The 22,515-nt window shown below is 39.5% G+C and overlaps 1 protein-coding gene across 1 annotated transcript in view; it reads left to right on the top strand.

Moving 5' to 3' along the window:
* The window catches only part of Stat4 (signal transducer and activator of transcription 4), a 115,907-nt gene that overhangs the window by 58,573 nt on the left and 34,819 nt on the right, over positions 1-22,515 (top strand). The window contains exons 4-5 of the mRNA NM_001012226.1: positions 17,183-17,281; positions 20,473-20,565. Of these exons, the coding sequence (NP_001012226.1) occupies positions 17,183-17,281; positions 20,473-20,565 (192 nt within the window). The remainder of the gene's footprint in view (positions 1-17,182; positions 17,282-20,472; positions 20,566-22,515) is intronic.

The raw sequence follows: 22,515 nt of genomic DNA, 5'->3' as shown, positions 1-22,515 counted from the left end.
CTCACTTTGATGACGCTGTCTTACATTTGGGAATTCATGTTGTATAATTTATTCCTTCTCAAACTTTAATATTTTTTTTTGGTTCTTTTTTTTTCGGAGCTGGGGACTGAACCCAGGGCCTTGAGCTTCCTAGGCAAGCGCTCTACCACTGAGCTAAACCCCCAGCCCCAAACTTTAATATTTTTCAGTAGAACCCTAGCTTAATTCATAGAAGACCTATATTTTCTTATACTTGTTAATGTTTTCAAATGATTTATAGGTATATAAAAATTATGCAATTATTGTAGTACCATGTGACACTTCGACACTTGGATACGTTGTATGATAATTTACATCAATTTGAACAAGCTTTGCTTTCCTAACACTTTTCTTTTCATCAATTTTCTTACTATTTTAAATGTAACTTCCCCCTATTTCCACTTGTAGACTATTACTGCCAATGAAGACAGCATCATGTCATTTCTTTATTCATTATGTAATTGTGAGTCCTTTTATCTCCTAGATACACCGTTATAAATCAACAAGGCAGATATATAGTATATCCTTTCTTTACCAATATTTACATTTAACAGTCTATCCCTTTATCTGAATACTTTCTAATAATGACAATAATATCTGCATTATTGTCCTGACAGTGAAGGAGAAAGGGTGATTGAATGATTCTATAAGAGAGAGATACCTTTACAATGGACCAAGGAATCCATTTTTGTGTATAATGAGCAAAACTCATGGTGAAATTCTCTCTGGGAAGCTCAGGACATTGTTGGAGGATCCCATCTAGCCTTTCCGAAGCTAAAACACCATCTCCAGAAGGGTCGTTAGCTGTTGTCCTCTCACAATAATCTCAAAACCAGTTTTGTTTATTTATGTTAATTCAGGAGGATTTATACAGACGTATTTGCAACAACTAATTTGATACAATACGATTTTAAGTTTTGCTTTCATCTAGTATAGAGGTCGCTTGTGGGCTCACTCTGGGTGTCTGCAAACTCAGTGGGCTGCTTTACAGGGAGGGGAATGCTAAACTTAAGTAACTCACTGTTTTTATGGCTGGAAAAGTTAGCAAAGTCTTTAGCTAGAAGACCAGTCATTCAGGCTGCCTACTTGGAATCTTCTAACAGGAAGTAGGATTGGGACAGATTAGGGTTTTGCTACACAAGGGCACCTAGGGCCACTCAGTGTGGTGAATTGCTTTTACCAACAAGTGGAACTACCAGAAGTTCTAAGACCTCTAAGTGACTTGACCAAAACTACCTATTTCAAAATCAAATGTGACATCCTTCTACTATTTCTTTAAGCACCACACCCATCTACAGGTTCATAAATAATGACTACCTTGAACATAATCCTTATAGAAAATAATAGAATACCTGGCAAAGTGAAATTAAATGTGATTTATGGTTCACAGGTCTATTAACCAAACAGGAATCAGGTTGTTGTTTTAAGGTAGTAGTGACTTGGAAAGTCCAAAGTAGTAGAATGAAAAGACCTAAGTTTAGGATGTTGTTTTTCCTTCATTTTCTGGTTCTATGACTCTTCATAAATGATAGAACGTCCACAGAGGACATAAAACCCGTGCTTGTGGTGCATACCTGGCCAGATCTACCTGGGATTAAAGCTGCCTATGAAGTACCCTTTATACGTAGGTACTCAGTAATTGTAGGGACTATATTTGTGTGAGTCTAGACATGAATGATAAGGTTAACATCCATCTTTCCTCTCTTCCTACCATTAAAATTAAACAGTTCCTCCACTGCAAGCTGTGAATTCCCTGTGGGCACAGAATTTGAGTCAGCAGAATGGTTTTCACCTTCTCTTTTGATTGGACTGACAATTTTCATGATCAAAATTCATTTCTTATTAACAGCCATATTGGTCTAGAAATGTTGAACTTAAGTTTTTCCCATCTGTACAGGGGTAATGCACTGTATTAAATATGTAAGGTTTTATATACGTGGGTTTGATTACAAAAACTAATAAAGTATTCTCTAAAAAAAATCATTTCTTTTTTTTACAAAAAAACCTACAGAAACCAAAGTGAATGATCTGCCATATATATTATATGTATACCTTATGCATATGTATAATGTATATACTTTATCACTTTTCTTTAGTTTCAATCATAAAACTAAGATATGCTTAAATATTTAAAAAGACATTCTAAAAGCAAAGAGCTGAAGTAAAAGTGCAAATATCCATCTGGATTCTATTGTCAAAGGTCATCGTAGATGAGGGCTTGGCACTCGTTTTTCTGGCCTTTCTATGCCAGGAAAATGTAGCCCTTAATGACGGCTTTGCTAACGGCTATAAAGCTGAGCACTAATTATTTTATTCAGAATGGCTTTTGGTGCCTTTCTTGTGAATCCTCAAGATGCCAGGAAAGTTCCACTGTTGTTATTTAAAAAGCACAGTCTCGAGTTTTCTGAAGCTTCTTTTATGTTGATAGTTTTATATTTTAGCCTTTATATACTTACCAGAATACAAATCATTCATATTTCATTGGTTACATAATCAGTTTTGATCATTTCTGTTAAATTAAGTATAATTTTTTTTGCTTTTGCTTTTTTTTTGACGATTTATGTGTATGAGGTCCAAAACTCCTAACCTAGCCTTGAAGCAACATAGAAACTCTGCTATTTAGAATGCTTTACAAGTTACAAAGGTCACTCCCAGTTGTCTGGCATGTTCCTCACAGTGACTACACAAGTATTATTCTCTCAACTAACGGGACAATAGATGAAATGAAGATTAACAAGCAATTCACCTAAGGTCACAAAGTTATCATCTGAGGCACAAAATCAGGTCCCGTGGCTGTGCAGATCTGGATAGAATAATTGTCTCAAGTGGATTGTCTTCAAGGATGCCTTGGTTCCTTGTTTCATGCCTGAGACTAAGTCCCTGACAAAGCCACTTGAGGCAGAGAGGTTATTTTAGTTCCCAGCTTGGTGTGGCAGGCAGCCGGTTATGATATCTGCAGCTGGAAAGGAGGCAGAGACAGACAATGGTGCTTGGCTTCCCTCCCCTCTATTACACAGCCCAGGACCCCAGCAAATGGGGCAGCCACACTCACACTCACAGTGCTTATTCCTCCCCGTCAACCTAACCTAGAAACACCGTCACAGATGCACCCAGTTATGTCTCCTGGCGATTCTATTATAAGTGTGTCAAGTTGGCAATCAACAGTAAACAAAACAAGTATAGAACATTGTGCCTAGAACGTACTCAGAACTTAAAGAAGGCATATTTAGTGCCTTTAAAAAGCATTCTCTTCAAAAATACACAACAAACACACACACACAGACATACACACACAGACATACACACACAGACACAGACACAGACACACACAGACACATACACACAGACACAGACACACACACAGACACACACACAGACACAGACACACACAGACACATACACACAGACACAGACACACACACACAGACACACACACACACAGACACAGACACATACACACAGACACAGACACACACACAGACACACAGGCACACACAGACACATACACAGACACACAAACACACACACAGACACACACACAGACATACACACACAGACACACACACACGCAGCTGAGGTTTGGTTAAAGTACGTTAGTATTGGCATGAATGCAAGGCATTAAAATGTATACATTTTGGAAGCTGCATGTAATAGCAAAAGCTTTGAGTTCCAACACATGGAAGTCAGAGGCAGGTGGGCTCTTTATGAGTTTGAGGCTAGCCTGGTCTAATAGTGAGTCTCAAGCCAACCGAGGCACATAATGAGATTATCTGAAAGCAAAACAAAGCAAAACAAAGCAAAAGCCTTTGAGAACCTACACTTTCTCCTTCTGTTTTCACAGCTGGGCATGGTAGTGTGCACCTGAAACCCTAGCACCCCAGAAGCCAGCGGAACTAGTGTTCCAGATCATTCACAGCTGCACAATGCATGCAAAACCATCCTATGCTGTGTTGATACTGTGTCTTGTAGAACAACAGACAGACAGACAGACAGACAGACAGACAGACAGACAGACAAGCAGACCACTTCATTCTACTTCACTGATTTTTAGCAAAAGGATAGCTTTAGGAGATCTGGGTAAGAAATGTCTTATAAATAAAACAAGTTTTAAGAAAGTCTTACATTTCCTCAAAAATAGAGAGGAAAGTACAGAGTTCTCACATATATCTCCAGACTCCCACCTTCTCTCTTACCAGTCTCTTAAGTATTGTATTAATATGGTACATTTACCACAGCTGATGAACTGATAAAGTATTGTTAACTAAGGTCTCTAATGTACATTAGAGTTCTAGAGGTCTATGGAATGATGTCACGTATCCGACACGTAATGTTACACAAGACAGTTTCATGGCTCCCCCATATCCTCTGTGTTTCTCCCCTCCAAACCTGTGACAACCACTGACTCTTACTATCTTCCTGCTGTGTGTAGGGTGTGGTACGTGTGTGGGAACTTGTGTATATGTGTTTATGTGGGTGCACATAAAGGTCAGAGGTCAGTACTGGGTGTCTTCCTCAGTTGCTCTCTGCCTTTTTTTTTTTTTTAAGACAGGGCTTTTTCTGAACTTGGAACTTTCCAATCAGTGAGGTTGTCAAGCTGGTGAGCATCAGGACCCACCTATATGCCCTACAGTGAAGGCATTTCAAATGCATTCTACCATGCCGAGCGTTTCTAATGGTACCGGACTCAAGCTCACATGACAAGCACTAAACTGAGCAGCCTGTCCTTGCCCCTAGTTTTAAGTTTCCTTGAAATTATAAAACTGGAATATATTATACCCCTACAGGCTGATGTATTTCTTAGCAGTGTATACATTTAATTGTCTTCATAGTTTGATGACTCATTTCTTCTTAACACTAAATAATATTGTCTTGTCTATATGTACAATAGTTTACTTGACCAATTCTCCACCTGAAGTCATGTTCCAAAAATCCCTGGGTGTTTTGCACTCCCACCAGCAGTGACTGAAAACCCTCCCTCTTAATCAGAATGCATCTTATTTTGACACTTCTTAATTGCTGTTACCATGTGGCTGTCCCTATGTCATTGTCATTATGTATGATGTGAAATCAGGTCATAGCCATGCATGTGGTTGTCACTTCTCTTGAATTATACACTCTGTTGCAATAACACGTTGTTTAATTGCTGTTTAACGTGTCATCAAAATTCAACACTACAATTCATAGTTCAAACAAATAGTTGTGTATACAGAATGAATCAAGAACACATGTGTCTAATACACATTTGTTATTGGTTAAGTGATCTAGCTTTATATTTTCTCAGAAAGCAACAATATGTGCTTTACAGGGTGTATGAAAGGAATTTACCCCCAAGGAGATCTGTTGTAGTCTGTGGCTAAATTCGTGGTGTAAATATTGCCTATCACACAGAGGAACAGCAGTAAGAGACATGACCAAATTCCTTAGAAGATATGAAAGAGTTCGCAGCACGGTTAGAAGTTGAGCCAAATGAATCCTGCCTTGCACAGCATCGGCATAAAAATAAAAATCTCTGCATCAGAAAAGCCCTGCTGGCTGAGTAGACTGCACTGCACTTCCGGTACAGTGCTGCTGCACAGAAGTGGAAATCCGCGTTCAACCAAATAGGCCATTCCAGAAGGCGGGAGGCTGGTTTGCAAGACATAACATCATTTGCACTTTTGGGGATTTGAAAAATAGAAAAAGAAAATCTTTAAAGGTTGTAGGATTCAGATCATAAAAAGCACCATATCACAGTCTCTCAGTATCAGTTGATTAATACAGTTGCCCTAGTTTTAATTTAAAGCTGTACAATATCTAAGAACAATAGAGATGGAGAGGTGGCTAAAAGGTTAAGACCATTTGCTGCTCTTGCAAAGAACCCAGGTCGAATTCCTTGCATCCAGCCACATGGTGGCTCACAGCAATTTGCAATTCCAGTTTCAGGATCTGATGCTCTCTTCTGACTTCTGCTGTCACCAGGCATGCACAAGGCACACAAATATACATTTAGGTGAAACATTCATACACAAAAAGTAAAAACATCCTTGGTGTTATCACCCAAGGTAGACCACAGTAGTAGACGGGTAGGACGTTTGTCTGAGCACTTAAGTAGTGAATCGCCCTCACTGTGTAGTGGTTGCTAGTCATGACAGTGTGACTTGACCACCAGACACACCCTTTGTGTGTCCGCCAACAAACCAGCTGGCCGTTCCAGAAAGGTTATGAAGACCGGTTCATGTCTGAAGACCCGCTACTGAGAACTTCTGGTAAAAGGTCCAGTATGAAGCCTTACAGAAAGAAGAGAGTAGCTGTGCTCTTGAGAGATTCATCACTGACATCCCCATGGCCCACAGGACAACAATTTATGGAAACACATCAGGCCATGAATCTGAGTATGAGGTTCAAAGAAGTTAGTTCTTTTTTGTTGTTGTCTACATCTTTATAAGAAGTTAATTCTAAATAAGAAAAGAAGTTTTAAGATTGTGTTAACCATGTTTATTGTGTATTTACCCTCTTATATATGTCTAATACTGGTACTCAATTATCTACATTGACTTTGAAACAGAGTTCTTCAAGTAAGATAAAATTTATAAGTGACTAAAAAGCATTATACCAGAGTTAATCATATTGCTTTAGAGTGAAAATTGTTACTGGAGTTCAGCTCATAGCCATGGGGGGCATCCCAAGAAATATGGATCTAAATATTTCTATCAGAAACAGAGCAACTTACAAAGTAGCTTTTGACATAATTCTTCCATTTACTTATAAAATCAATAGTTAAAACAAACTTGCAAGAAGGCGGAAATTTATACAAAGCAAGACCTGACTTAATAAATTAGAATAAGTTACTTCTAGCAACAACTACAGAGAGCTCATTCCCTGCAAGTTAGCATGAAATTATTACAAGTCATACAAGTTATCTATATGCAGGGCCACAAAGCAAATATCAGCAAACTTAGGGACTCACATCATAGGGAGTCTCTTTGTGATCAAAATTAAACTATATTAGAAATCATTTTGTAGGAAAATTAGAAGAAAATTACCTGTTTGGAAATTAACCATTACACTTCCAAACGTAGATGGAAGTGAAATGACCGAAGGGGGCTGATTCATGGATATATAAAATCTAGAAGAATCTACAAGTGAAAATTTAGAATTATTTTAAAAAAACATATCATTAAACTCTATATGAGTCAGCAACTTTGTTAGATTCAAAATCAATAAACAAATTTAACTATATTCCCATATATCAGCTTTATCAATAATCCTTGTATCAAAACAATACCAAGTAACCAGAAATAACCCTAACAAAAGATGTTACGGATCTCTCATGGAAAATTAAAAATGTTTAGTAGAGAGGCGTTTTGACAAGCATGAGAAAGACAGGATTAGAACAAAACTATATGCATGCCAAATCTTTAATTTTTCTAAAGATCTAGTAATATTGAAACTCAATGGAGAGAGAGAGAGACAGACAAAAGACAGAGACAGAGGAAAAAAGAGAAAAAAGAGAGGGAGAGAGACAGAGAGAGTGTAGGGGAATATTACAGGCTGATTGTGAAATTTGCATGGAGGTGCAAAGAACCCCATTCTGCTTGTGATCAGGGCTTCCCAAAAAGCTCCAATGATCCCACTGATGACACAGAGATGAGACAGAATTCTAAGACAGAACTGAGTGTAGAAAGAGACCTCCCATGTCGGTGGGAACATGGGTTTTATAGCAGAACTGGGTCAGCAAGGCAAAAACAGAGCTCTCAATGAATGATGTTGGAACTGTGCATCCAAGGGGGTAGGGAGAAATGCTCCTCACTAGCAAGCTCCAACAGAACTGAAATTAAGAGCAATACTAGTTTATCAGGGTTACTAGTGTTCTTATTCTTTTTTTTTTCTGGTTTGGAGAGGGTTTTTTTTGTTATTTTTGATTGTTTGTTTTGTGTTTTCCATCTTTATATTACATTTCAGATGTTATTCCCTTTCCCAGTTTCCAGGCCAACATCCCCCTAAACTCTCCCCCTCCCCCTATATACGGGTGTTCCCCTCCCCATCCTCCCCCCCATTGCCGCCCTCCCCCCAACAGTCTAGTTCACTGGGGGTTCAGTCTTAGCAGGACCCAGGGCTTCCCCTTCCACTGGTGCTCTTACTAGGATATTCATTGCTACCTATGAGGTCAGAGTCCAGGGTCAGTCCATGTATAGTCTTTAGGTAGTGGCTTAGTCCCTGGAAGCTCTGGTTGCTTGGCATTGTTGTACATATGGGGTCTCGAGCCCCTTCAAGCTCTTCCAGTCCTTTCTCTTATTCCTTCAACGGGGGTCCTATTCTCAGTTCAGTGGTTTGCTGCTGGCATTCGCCTATGAATTTGCTGTATTCTGGCTGTGTCTCTCAGGAGAGATCTACATCCGGTGCCTGTCAGACTTCTTTGCTTCATCCATCTTATCTAGTTTGGTGGTAATATATGTATGGGCCACATGTGGGGTAGGCTCTGAATGGGTGTTCCTTCAGTCTCTGTTCTAAACTTTGCCCCCCTATCCCCTGCCAAGGGTATTCTTGTTCCCCTTTTAAAGAAGAAATGAAGCATCCGCATTTTGGTCATTCTTCTTGAGTTTCATGTGTTCTGTATATCTAAGGTAATTTGAGCATTTGGGCTAATATCTACTTATCAATGAGTGCATACTATGTGTCTTTTTCTGTGGATTGGGTTACCTCACTCAGGATGATATTTTCCAGTTCCATCCATTTGCCTATGAATTTCATAAAGTCCTTGTTTTTGATAGCTGAGTAGTATTCCATTGTGTACATGTACCACATTTTCTGTATCCATTCCTCTGTTGAAGGGCATCTGGGTTCTTTCCAGCTTCTGGCTATTAAAAATAAGGCTGCTATGAACATAGTGGAGCATCTTTTGGATACCCAAGATGCTCAAGAGAGGTATAGCTGGGTCCTCAGGTAGTGCAATGTTCAATTTTCTGAGGAACCTCCAGACTGATTTCCAGAATGGTTGTACCAGTCTGCAGTCCCACCGACAATGGAGGAGTGTTCCTCTTTCTCCACATCCTCGCCAGCATTTGCTGTCCCTGAAGTTTTTGATCTTAGCAACTCTGACTGGTGTGAGGTGAAATCTCAGGGTTGTTTTGATTTGCATTTCCCTTATGACTAAAGATGTTGAACATTTCTTTAGGTGCTTCTCAGCCATTCGTCATTCCTCGGCTGTGAATTCTTTGTTTAGCTCTGAATCCCATTTTTTAATAGGGATATTTGTCTCCCTGCAGTCTAACTTCGTGAGTTCTTTGTATATTTTGGATATAAGCCCTCTATCAGTTGTAGGATTGGTAAAGATCTTTTCCCAATCTGTTGGTTGACATTTTGTCCTAACGACAGTGTCCTTTGCCTTACAGAAGCTTTGTAGTTTTATGAGATCCCATTTGTGGATTCTTGATCTTAGAGCATGAGCCATTGGTGTTTTGTTCAGGAAATTTTCTCCAGTGCCATGTGTTCAAGGTTCTTCTCCACTTTTTCTTTTATTAGTTTGAGTGTATCTGGTTTGATGGGGAGGTCCTTGATCCATTTGGACTTAAGCTTTGTACAGGGTGATAAGCATGGATCAATTTGCATTCTTCTACACACTGACCTCCAGTTGAACCAGCACCATTTGCTGAAAATGCTATCTTTTTTCCATTGGATGGTTTTGGCTCCTTTGTCAAAAATCAAGTGACCATAGGTGTGTGGGTTCATTTCTGGGTCTTCAATTCTGTTCCATTGGTCTATCTGCCTGTCTCTGTACCAATACCATACAGTTTTTTTTATCACTTTTGCTCTATAATACTGCTTGAGTTCAGGGATAGAGATTCCCCCGGAAGTCCTTTTATTGTTGAGGATGGTTTTAGCTATCCTGGGTTTTTTGCTATTCCAGATGAATTTGCAAATTTTTCTGTCTAGCTCTATGAAGAATTGGATTGGAATTTTAATGGGGATTGCATTGAATCTGTAGATCGCTTTTGGTAATATGGCCATGTTTACCATATTAATCCTGCCAATCCATGAGCATGGGAGATCTTTTCATTTTCTGAGATCTTCAATTTCTTTCTTTAGAGGCTTGAAGTTCTTATTATACAGATCTTTCACTTGCTTGGTTAAAGTCACACCGAGGTATTTTATATTATTTAGGACTGTTATAAAGGGTGTTGGTTCCCTAATTTCTTTCTCACCCTAATTTCTTTCTTGGCTTGTTTCTCTTTTGTGTAGAGGAAGGCTACTGATTTATTTGAGTTAATTTTATATCCAGCCACTTTGCTGAAGGTGTTTATCAGGTTTAGTAGTTCTCCGGTGGAACTTTTGGGAATCACTTAAATATACTATCATATCATCTGCAAATAGTGATATTTTGACTTCTTCTTTTCCAATCTGTATCCCTTTGATCTCCTTTTGTTGTCTGATTGCTCTGGCTAGAACTTTAAGAACTATACTGAATAAGTAAGGAGAGAGTGAGCAGCCTTGGCTAGTCCCTGATTTTAGTGGGATTGCTTCAAGTTTCTCTCCATTTAGTTTAATGTTAGCTACTGGTTTGCTGTATATGGCTTTTACTATGTTTAGAAATGGGACTTGAATTCCTGTTCTTTCCAGGACTTTTATCATGAAGGGGTGTTGAATTTTGTCAAATGCTTTCTCAGCATCTAATGAAATGATCATGTGGTTTTTATCTTTCAGTTTGTTTATATAGTGGATTACATTGATGGTTTTCCATATATTAAACCATCCCTGCATGCCTGGGATGTAGCCTTCTTGATCATGATAGATGATTGTTTTGATGTGTTCTTGTATTCGGTTTGCAAGAATTTTATTGAGTATTTTGGGTCGATATTCATAAGGGAAATTGGTCTGAAGTTCTCTTTCTTTATTGGGTCTTTTTGTGGTTTAGGTATAAGAGTAATTGTGTCTTCATAGAAGGAATTCTGTAGCGCTCCGTCTGTTTCAATTTTGTGGAATAGTTTGGACAGTATTGTTATGAGGTCTTCTATGAAGGTCTGATAGAATTCTGCACTGAACCCATCTGGACCTGGACTCTTTTTGGTTGGGAGACTTTTAATGACTGCTTCTACTTCCTTAGGAGTTATGGGGTTATTTAAATAGTTTATCTGTTCCTGATTTAACTTCGGTACCTCGTATATGTCTAGGAAATTGTCCATTTCCTCCAGATTTTCAAGTTTTGCTGAATGTAGGCTTTTGTAGTAGGATCTGATGATTTTTTGAATTTCTTCTGATTCTGTAGTTAAGTCTCCCTTTTCATTTCTGATTTTGTTAATTTGGACATACTCTCTGTGTCCTCTCGTTAGTCCGGCTAAGGGTTTATCTATCTTGTTGATTTTCTCAAAGAACCAACTTTTGGTTCTGTTGATTCTATGGTCCTTTTTTGTTTCTACTTGTTTGATTTCAGCTCTGAGTTTGATTATTTCCTGCCTTCTACTCCTCCTGGGTGTATTTTCTTCCTTTTGTTCTAGAGCTTTTAGGTGTGCTGTCAAGCTGCTGATGTATGCTCTCTCCTGTTTCTTTCTGCAGGTACTCGGAGGTATGAGTTTTCCTCTTAGCACAGCTTTCATTGTGTCCCATAAGTTTGGGTATGTTGTACCTTCATTTTCATTAAATTCTAAGAAGTCTTTAATTTCTTTCTTTATTTCTTCCTTGACCAGGTTATCACTGAGTAGAGCATTGCTCAACTTCCATGTATATGTGGGCGTTCTTTTCTTATTGTTATTGAAGACCAGCTTTAGCCCGTGGTTGTCTGATAGGACGCATGGGATTATTTCTATCTTTCTTTATCTGTTGAGGCCTGTTTTGTGACCGATTATATGGTGAATTTTAGAGAAAGTACCATGAGGTGGTGAGAAGAGGTATATCCTTTTGTTTTAGTATAAAATGTTCTATCAATATCTGTTAAGTCCATTTGTTTTATATCTTCTGTAGTCTGTCTATGTCTCTGCTTAATTTCTGTTTCCATGATCTGTCCATTGATGAGAGTGGGGTGTTTAAATCTCCTACTATTATTGTGTGAGGTGCATTGTGTACTTTGAGCTTTATTTAGTAAGGTTTCTTTTACGTATGTAGGTACCCTTGTATTGGAGCATAGATATTTAGGATTGAGAGTTCATCTTGGGGGATTTTTCCTTTGATGAATATGAAGCGTCCTTCCTTATCTTTTTTGATGACTTTTGGTTGAAAATAGATTTTATTCCATATTAGAATGGCTATTCCAGCTTGCTTCTTCAGACCATTTGCTTGGAAAGTTGATTTCCAGCCTTTTACTCTGAGGTACTGTCTCTCTTTGTCTCTAATGTGTGTTTCTTGTGGGCAGCAAAATGCTGGGTCCTCATTACATATCCTGTTTGCTAATCTGTGTCTTTTTATTGGGGAAGTGAGTCCATTGATGTTGAAAGACATTAAGGAATAGTGATTGTTCTTTCCTGTTATCTTTGTATTTAGAGGTAAGATTATGTTTGTGTGCTTGTCTTCTCTTTGTTTTGTTGTGAAACGATTAGTTTCTTGCTTTTTCTTGGGTGTAGCTTGTGTTGGGCTTTACCACTTATTATCCTTTGTAGGGCTGGATTTATAGAAAGATATTGTGTAAATGTGGTTTTGTCATGGAATATCTTGGTTTCTCCATCTATGTTAATTGAGAGTTTTGCTGGATACAGTAACCTGGGCTGGCATTTGTGTTCTCTTAGGGTCTGTATGACATATGTCCAGGATCTTCTGGCTTTCATAATCTCTGGTGAAAAGTCTGGTGTGATTCTGATAGGTCTGCCTTTATATGTTACTTGACCTTTTTCCCTTACTGCTTTTAATATTCTTTCTTTATTTTGTGCATTTGGTGTTTTGACTATTTTGTGACGGGAGGAATTTCTTTTCTGGTCCAATCTATTTGGAGTTCTGTGTGCTTCTTGTATGCTTATGGGTATCTCTTTCTTTGGGTTAGGGAAGTTTTCTTCTATGATTTTGTTGAAGATATTTACTGGTCCTTTGAGCTGGGAGTCTTCACTCTCTTCTATACCTATTATCCTTAGGTTTGATCTTTTCATTGAGTCCTGGATTTCCTGCATGTTTTGGACCAGTAGCTTTTTCCGCTTTATATTATCTTTGACAGTTGATTCGATGATTTCTATGGAGCCTTCTGCTCCTGAGATTCTCTCTTCTATCTCTTGTATTCTGTTGGTGATCCTTGCATCTACGGCTCCTTGTCTCCTTTGGTTTTCTTTAACCAGGGTTGTCTCCCTTTGTGCTTTCTTTATTATTTCTATTTCCATTTTCAATTCCTTCACTTGTTTGATTGTGTTTTCCTGTAATTCTTTCAGGGACTTTTGTGGTTCCACTCTAAGGGCTTCTACTTGTTTACTTGTGTTTTCCTGCATTTCCCAAAGGAGTTCTTTATGTCTTTCTTAAAGTCCTCCGTCATCATGATCAAATGTGATTTTAAATCTAGATCTTGCTTTTCTGGTGTGTTTGGACATTCAGTGTTTGCTCTGGTGGGAGAATTGGGCTCCGATGATGCCATGTAGTCTTGGTTTCTGTTGCTTGGGTTCCTGTGTTTGCCTCTCGCCATCAGGATGTCTCTGGTGTTACCTTGTTCTGCTATTTCTGGCAGTGGCTTGACTGTCCTATAGGCCTGTGTGTCAGGAGTGCTATAGACCTGTTTTCCTGTTTTCTTTCAGCCAGTTATGGGAACAGAATGTTCTGCTTTTAGGAGTGTAGTCGTTCCTGTCTACTGGCTTTCAGCTGTTCCTGTGGGCGTGTGTCCTGAGTCCACCAGGCAGGTCACTTGGAACAGAAAAGTTGGTCTTACCTCTGGTCTCCGGCCTGAAGTTGCTCCTTGGGGCTGGTTTCAGCTCTCCGTGAGGGCAGCAACCAGAAGGGCCTGCCACTCCTCCTCCGGGGTCCCTGTGCACAGGCGGCCCAGATAGTGCTAGGTGTTTTCTCTCGAGTCAGAAATGTGGGCAGAGAGTAGTCTCCTCCAGCTTCCCAGGCATGTCTGCCCCTCTGAATGTCTAGCTCTCCCTCCCATGGGATTTGGGTGCAGGGAGCTGTTGACTGGGTTCCTTCAAATCTGGGCACAGTCTAGACCGCAGGGCTCCTTGTTCTTATTCTTAATATCACAAAGTTACCCTCGTTTTACCAATAGAAGTTCAGGCTAGTGTGTACCACAAAAAAATTGAGGCAGCAGCCATAGCCATAAAAAAAAATACAACCCACAACCCTGATGTATTTCTAAATTCAAAAAGATAGAGAAAAAAAAATCCCCATGACAGAAACAGTGAAAGGTTTATTAAGCATCATTAAAAATTCCAATCACTGGGGGAAAGACCAGTAAATCTGACTTTGCTGCAATTAAAAATACCTGTTGATTGACAGTAGGACAGTGAAAGGGCACCTCAGAGAGCAGGGACCTTCATAAGATTCTGAAAGGCCACTGCAGAGTGGGGACTTTTGTAGGCTATGAACTCGCTGATAAGTGGACATTAGCCCAAAAGTATGAATTACCCAAGGTACAATTCACAGACCACATGAAGCTCAAGAAGAAAGACAACCAAAGTGTGTATGCTTCAGTCCTTCTTAATAGGGGAACAAAAATATTCATAGGAGGAGATATGGAGACAAAGTTTGGAGCAGAGACTGGAGGAATGATCATTCAGAGACTGCCCTACCTGGAGATCCAGCCCATATACATACAGCCACAAAACCCAGACAATATCACTGATGCCAAGAAGTGCATGCTGACAGGAGCCTGATATAACTGTCTCCTGAGAGGCTCTGCTAGAGCATGATAAATACAGAGGCAAATGCTTGCAGCAAACCGGGGTCCCCATTGGAGGAGTTAGAGAAAGAAGTGAAGGAGCTGAAGGAGCTTGCAACCCCATAAGAACAACAGTACTATCCAACCAGAGCTCCCAGGGACTAAACCACCATCCAAAGACTATATATATGGACAGACCCATGGCTCCAGATGCATATGTAGCAGAGTATGGCCTTGTTGGGCACCAATGGGAGAAGAAGCCCTTGGTCCTGCCAAGACTGGACTCCCCCAGTATAGGGGAATTCCAGGGCTGAGAGGCCGGAAGGGGTAGGTGGTTGGGGAAGGGAAACACCCTCACAGAAGAAGGAAGAGGGGGGATGGGATGGGGGTTTATTGACAGGAACCCGGAAAGGGGATAACATTTGAAATGAAAATAAAAAATATTCAATTAAAAAAAAGACTCTGAAAGACCCATGCAGAGAGTGGGGACCTTTGAAAGACCTTGACAAGCCACTGCAGAGAGTGGGACCTTTGTAAGGCCTTAGCATAGCAAGGAGCAGAATGCCATACAAGTCAGGATTCATTTTATTGCTGTTCTGTGAGCTATATACACAGTCACTACTCACAGGTGAGCCTGAACACATCGTTAATACTTTGGAAAGTGAAATAGTAGTTTGGTACTGAATAAACAGTGCTAAATTCATAAGACACTTTGTCTCAAATATTAAAGTGAGGCATTACATTAGAGGATGTTAAAGAAGAAAATGAACATGAATTATTTAATGAAAAAGTGTTGATGTCTGGCCCTTAAAGCAGAAGAGTATGTGACTTTCTTTACAGATATGGAGGAAAGCAAGGCAAAGCAAGGGGAAGAAAGTTGAGTGTTGACAGGAAGATGAAGGTCAGCTCCACACAGCTGTGTTATAAGCAGCAACCAGATCACAGGTGACACCAGTTTGTCTGTGACATTAGAGGAGCCCTTCATCCCAGAAAGACAAATTTGCAGTCCATATTAATAACAGAGCTTGCAAATTAGCCCTAAAAGAAACACTTCTTAACAAGGAAACGTGTTTAGTGCCATTAAGGTAAAAAAGGGAGAAAATAGGTTTGTTGAGGGAAGGTGGTAGGGGACTTAAAGGCAAGTTATATGGTAAGAACCAAGAGATGTCAAAATTAACAGGAATAAATTTACATAGACTGAAATGTAGATATGTTAGAAACATGGCACTCCTTCATACTGAGCGAGGTCACTTTCAGAGCTCTGTTTTCTGAGTTTCAGGCAATTCACTTGTTTTCTTCTGGAAATTTCTGGCCTAAAAGAGGAAAATATTTTAAGGAGTGAATATGGGAGAACAAGAATCCAAATAGTTTTTTTTTTTACCCCAGTTTCACACAGGGAAATGTTAATTGACAGAATCTCATATACTTCTCAGAAGTCACAGCCATGATAAGGTTTACATCCAACAACCCTCTTTGTTTCTCCCCAGAAAGATCTTTTGGTTTAGCTGTCTGTATAATATACTTTTGATTGGTGTTAATTTTCTACTTTGTGGACTGTTAATCTTTTCTATTGACCTTTTGGCCATTTCACAGATGTCAGTACCATTTACCTCAAGAAAAAGGGGCAGAGATTCAATTAGTGTGCTTGTGTTCAGTGCTTCTTTCTACTCTTGCCTCAGAATAGTAAAGAAGTTTTAATATGACTGACTAAAATTACGGTGTTCCAGATAGTACTGTAAATCAAGGCTAGAGAACACAGTTCTTGTAAGAAAAATAAGTCCACACTCATTGCTGGGTGCTATGGCAACCATAGATGATTTCCCTGAAGAGATTTGGGATTTTCACTTACGACAATATATCAGATGGTTCAAATAGGACCCCAGGCTGCCAGTTAGCAAATGCACATCATTAGCCCTGTCAATAAAATAAATCTATGCTTCAATGTCAAAAATATCATTGCTGAAAAGTGAGTATAGTTTTGCTTGAATATAATGCAGTTCTGAGGTAGTTGACATGAATATCATCAAATGGGGATCATGGCAGACACTATGAACCTGAATCTGGAGCTACCATGAGTACAGCTAGTGCTGTCTTGAGTCTTCAGGGCTGACAAGAAAATAACTACTATATCTAAAACCTACCCGGTGCCTAACATAAAATTGACCCTCTGATGTGTTCATAAAGAAGTGTTCAAAGACCAACTATCAAGAGTTTTGAAAGCAAAGAAAGCAGCATTCTTTCATTAAGAGTCTATGTTTCCACGGTATTGTGCAAGGATCGACAATTAGAACATCCCAAGTTATAGGTTTATAGGAAGATCATGGTTGTTTTCAAGTATGACATTTCCTTATGACTTGTATGCGTTTCTTTTTCAAAGCTTTCATGCTGCTTTTGCTTACTGTCTTTCAGGGAAAGTTTCACGGAAATCCAATGCATGTAGCTGTGGTCATTTCAAATTGCTTAAGGGAAGAGAGGAGAATACTGGCTGCGGCCAACATGCCTATCCAGGTACGTTTTCTGATTTGTAGTCATATGCACTAACCATCACATTGCTGGCTCTTAGGCTCATCTTTGAGGCGTTCCATGTCTTTATTTCACAGTGAGATAATTATCAAGTATTTCCAACTCCCCCCACCACCACTGCGCCCCATCGTTTAAGGATGGGGTCTCATGTAGAGCAGGCTGGCCTTAAGCTGGAGATCTTTCCATCCTTCTTCCAAGTCTGTGCACCAGACTGGCTACTCTAGACTCCTTTTGTTTTCATGGCTAAGTTCTGTAAGATCTTACAGCATTGATCTGGGAGTGCAGTGAGCGCATCTAAGTTAGATTCCCAGTTGTGGCTTTGACTCTGCTTCGCTAGTGTGATCATCTTCACAGACTGGTCTTACGAACCCTTCAAGGCCTCTGGACTCTCAAGTCTAAGGAGATTTTACTTACAAAAGCTCCTTAAATACTTGTTTGGCTGTTCTTGGCCCCAGTGTAGTTTACATTGTAATTTATCTTATCCTTCTGAATGCAATAAGAACCTAGGAAAGTGGAAGAACCATCCATCTCTAAGTAGAGGTTTTCTGTTAATCCTACATCAAGAGAAAAGTTTATAAAACAATGTATTTTCTAAATGACATTCTCCACACTCTAGTAAACAATACAACTTATGAAGATCTACAAAAGTGTGTATATATATACTTTATATATATAAATATATAAACTATATGTATAAACTATTATGTGTGTGTGTTTGTGTGTGTGTGTGTGTGTGTGTGTGTGTGTATAAACTGTTAGAACTTCTGAGGCTTAGTCACTATCAGGTTATGAATGTTTTTGGGAGAACTTGAACTTTTGACAACTCCAATTGCTCTTGGATGATAAGATGGCATTGTTTTTCCTTAAATACTGTGGTTTCTAAATTGCAGGCTGTCCGTTTTGTACCTGTCATATAGAGAGTCATTACACTCTCCTCTCCTCCCCACTCCGGTCTCTCTCCATCTCTCTCTGATTCTCTCACTCTATCTCATATGTGCCCTCTCATGAGAGCCCTCTACTCTCTCCAAATGTCAAATATTACTCAAACCAAAACATTTCTGGCAATGATACTGCATACTGCCCTAAACAAAGGACTGGGCATTTTTTTAAAAATTTCAAGTGGGTAGACAAATAACGGAATAATGGAGAAGGATGTGATAATGGGATGTGTTTAAACGGTTTCACTAATTTAAAGGGTATGGTGGAGGTCCCACCGGTGCTCTGATGCAGATTGTCAAGTTATCAACTGTTTTAACCCTTGGTGCTGCTTAACTGTGTGGTGCTTAGTCATCTTTTTCTCACCTCCAGACAGCTGTAGGACTTTGTGTTTAAGGGCCATCCTCAGTGTCAGATTATTAGAGTGGCCAAGATACGGTGCTTGGAGGAGCTACTCGGCCTTTTTGTGGAACCAAATTATTTTTCCATTCCCTTTGCTTTAAACTAGAAATAAACCACATCACAGCAGGTTCAATACCCTCAATTACCAGTGTAAGCCTAACTTAATGTGCTCCTACAATACTAATTTAAAATTGCATGCAGTTCAGGAGTAATGCAGGTATACTGTAGGAAACTGTGAGCATTGCTCAAATCATGCAGTTAGGAGCTGGAAAGATGACTCATGGTTAAGAGTGCTTGCTGTACTTCCAGGGGACCCCAGTTCTGTTCCTTGTACCCATATTGGATAGTTCACAGCTGCCTGTAATTCCAGCTGCAGGGCATCAGACTTCTAGCCTCTGATGTCATCTGTATACATATGGCCGGTGCATGCGTATATGTACACACACACACACACACACATACACACACACACACATACACACACACACACAAATAAAAATAAAATCTTTTAGAAATCATAAACGACCCATAATTTTACTATTTAATTACTATAGTAACATTCAGCAACATTACGTTTTGGTATATGTGTTGTTTCGGACATATCTACTTAATTCTGAATATCTTTGCATGTATTCATATTCATACAAGAATATACTTCCATCAATATCTAAGTAAAAATTTTATCTGACGTCCTATAATCTGCTTAGTTGCTTAGTTGCTTAGACTGTAACATTGTCTCTATCTCCTCATTTAGCACTTCTTACAGTGTTCAGAGCCAGACTGGCCCAAGTCTCTCTCAGAGGTCCCAATGAAAGGACAAAGAGATCTTTAGTTCTGTCTTTGCCCAGGACTTGGCAAGGATGGCTAGGGTTGGAGTCAATGCTTCATAGGAACCAAGGTTATGGCTCCTGGGACCCAACTCTTCCCTCTCAACTGTGGTTAGCTGTGGTCTTTAGGCAGCTGTCTGTGAGGCGTCTTGTGTTCTCTTTGCTGACATCATCTGACTTAGATCTCTGTGACTGGGCTGCCCTTCCCCAAGAGCATATGTGATGTTGTACTTCTTAGAGACGTGCATTGCTTGGCGTAAGTGATTGGTTTGTGCCAGACCTCCTGGTCCCAGATATTGCTGTTTCTTCTTCATTTCTTTTGCTTGTTGGAGACAAGTGGCACCCAAGATGGGGTACTGCTTGTCCGGAATCAACAGGAATAAAGGTCCATAATAGTAAGAAATTGAATGGAAGGAGTGGGGATGAAAAATGTTAAAACAAGATGGGAAATAAAAGACAAAAGCAACAACTAAGAGCAGGCAGTCTTGTGTAAGCTAATGACTTACGACACGCAAGTTTACTAAGAAGTACAGCGTCATATATGTATTATTTGCAGGAGGCAAATGGCCGAGGTTAGCACAGAGCTAAGTCAGATAATGTTGGTAAAGAGAATGTGGGACACCTCAGACTCAGCTGCCACAGTCCAGGGGGAAGGATCTGTCTCCCAGAAACCTCAACCTTGATTCCTCTGAAGCACTGGCTCCAAATCTAGACTGTCTTGTCAAGCCCACTCTGGGGGCTCTTTCATGGGGCCTCTGAGAAAGTCTTAAGTCAGTTGGCTCTGGACTCTACAAGCATAAGGTTTAGTTCTGGGGTGGGACCCTGGAGCCTTTGTGCATTTTCTGCTGGTGGGTTATATGCCCAACTCTCTCAGCATGAGTTTTAATGCTCATATCATACTATGTATAACATTGATCTAAAGCTCAGGTCAATGTAAGTGCGGTGTTCTTTACAATAACCATAAACATGTGTTGTCAACAACGGTGAAATTGCAAGATGTTCTTTTTCCAGGGACCTCTGGAGAAATCTTTACAGAGCTCTTCAGTTTCAGAAAGACAGAGAAATGTGGAACACAAAGTGGCTGCCATTAAAAACAGTGTGCAGGTGAGTGGTCTCACACAGATGCATTGGGTAACTGGTCTGTCTTACATAGTTGTCTAGAAAGGCCAGCCTGGCATGTGTGCTGAAGGCCAGTGCAGACAGATCTCAAGAGGACATGTGTTACCCTCATGCTGTGTTATACAGGAAAGACTTCCTTGAGGAAAATTTTAAACTCAACTTGCTTCTGATATCAAAGCTGTCACATTATCTGGAATATTCTGGAATAAATTTGTTAACTTACAGTTTCTAAAAAGTGTATATATTTCCCCTAATTGTACTCAATATATCCTTTTATTATTCTTTATTCATAGAACCCATTATGTTACTCATTTCCTTTGCTATTAGTACACTTCAGTTTCTCCTCCCATTGGTCTTATTATAGATTTGTTACTTTCATTGATGTAGAAAAGATAATTTTAAGTGGGACAGACTTTCCACTGTGTCATATATAAAGATAATACAAATTTCCCTTTCCAGAACCTATATAGCATCCATTTACTTATTTTATTTTATGGAATAATGATTCCCTAAAGCTAAATCAACCACTAAGACAAATCTTTCTATACACGGCCTGAGTTGTATGCAAAATGAGCTTTTAAGATTTTACTTCTAGACCTGGAGTTTAATGATCTTCCATAACAACTAAATTAGCAGACATGCTTCTTTTCCCATTGTTACAAAAAAGAATCAGACTCTCAAGGTGGACCTACGGCAAAGGCTGGAGCATACTATCATGTTAAACTGACCCCACGAATATGTGAAAGTAGACAGTGGTTGTGTACTTTCCACTATAATATTGGATTATAATAAGGGTATTTAAGCACATTAAGTACACAGATGTATGTATGCAGTATATTTGGTTGACAGTGGTACAATTCTATCAATGACCTGGTACATGTTAAGTCAGTTCTCCAGCACTGAGCTCCTCCATAGTCCTCAGATTGTTAACGCCTGAGAAGCTTGGTGAACTAAAGTTCACCATTTGTAGCTCTGCCCTCATCCTTCCCTCAAGCCCATAGATCATCCCAGCATCTGTGAATGTTGGTTGCTAAGGGCTTCATTGAAATAGCCTGTCCAGGGAACACTAGGCTGTCTTCAGACACAGTGTGAATGACATAGGCTGTCAGGAGACGCTAGACCCTGCGCTCAAGCTGATGTTAAATCTGTAGCATAACTCATGCTCCTGAGTTCCTTAGGGGATCATAGCTAAACCCCGAGACAGATCACATGTTCCCTCAGCTCCTTTCCTACCCAGTCCCTACTCAGTAGGTCCTTTGTGAGAACACACCCTTACTAGCTCTCTGTACCCAGTCTAGGGTAGAGGTTCTGATTCTAGAATGCTGGACCTGACCGGTAAGCAGAGCAGTAGCTGTTCATCAATGCACTTTGACAATTGGACTATAACCTCCATCTCTCTAGCATGTACTGGAAGATAGCATTCACAAAAGGATTTCTGACCACCATGAGAACTTTTGCAAATTATTACCACAAATCTTTTGCAAAAATATTGTTTGTAAAAATTTACTACAACTGATGACAGACAGTCTGGAGCCTTTAATTGATTTATCATTGATTTTTCTAAGAAATGATTTAATATAATATTTTTACTGAAATTTTGGTTAGAATGCTCTGAAAACATCTTTTAATTCTGAGGTCAAAACAATACATGTCTGCTTTAAAACTGTACCTAATTTTCTTACATTTCTCCCAGGTGTGTGAGCTCCCTGTCTTTTAGTAGCCCATAGCCTTTTATCAATCTTTGCTCTTGAGAAAATTACCATTCAAGTGAATACTGCAAGTGCACTGACGTAGAGTAAAGGGGGATGGAATTCAAAGCCAAATTAGATCTCGGTGGCTTTGCATTCTTACCAGAGCACTTACTGCCACGTGTTTAGGACTCTCGATTTTCTTAAATGAAAAATGGAAATCACTTTCATGGCATATTACCAAGAG

This window comes from Rattus norvegicus, chromosome 9 (genome assembly GCF_036323735.1).
Source record: "Rattus norvegicus strain BN/NHsdMcwi chromosome 9, GRCr8, whole genome shotgun sequence".
Classification (NCBI taxonomy): domain Eukaryota; kingdom Metazoa; phylum Chordata; class Mammalia; order Rodentia; family Muridae; genus Rattus; species Rattus norvegicus.
Note: the sequence above shows the minus strand (reverse complement) of the source record. Positions and strands in the feature narration are given on the sequence as shown.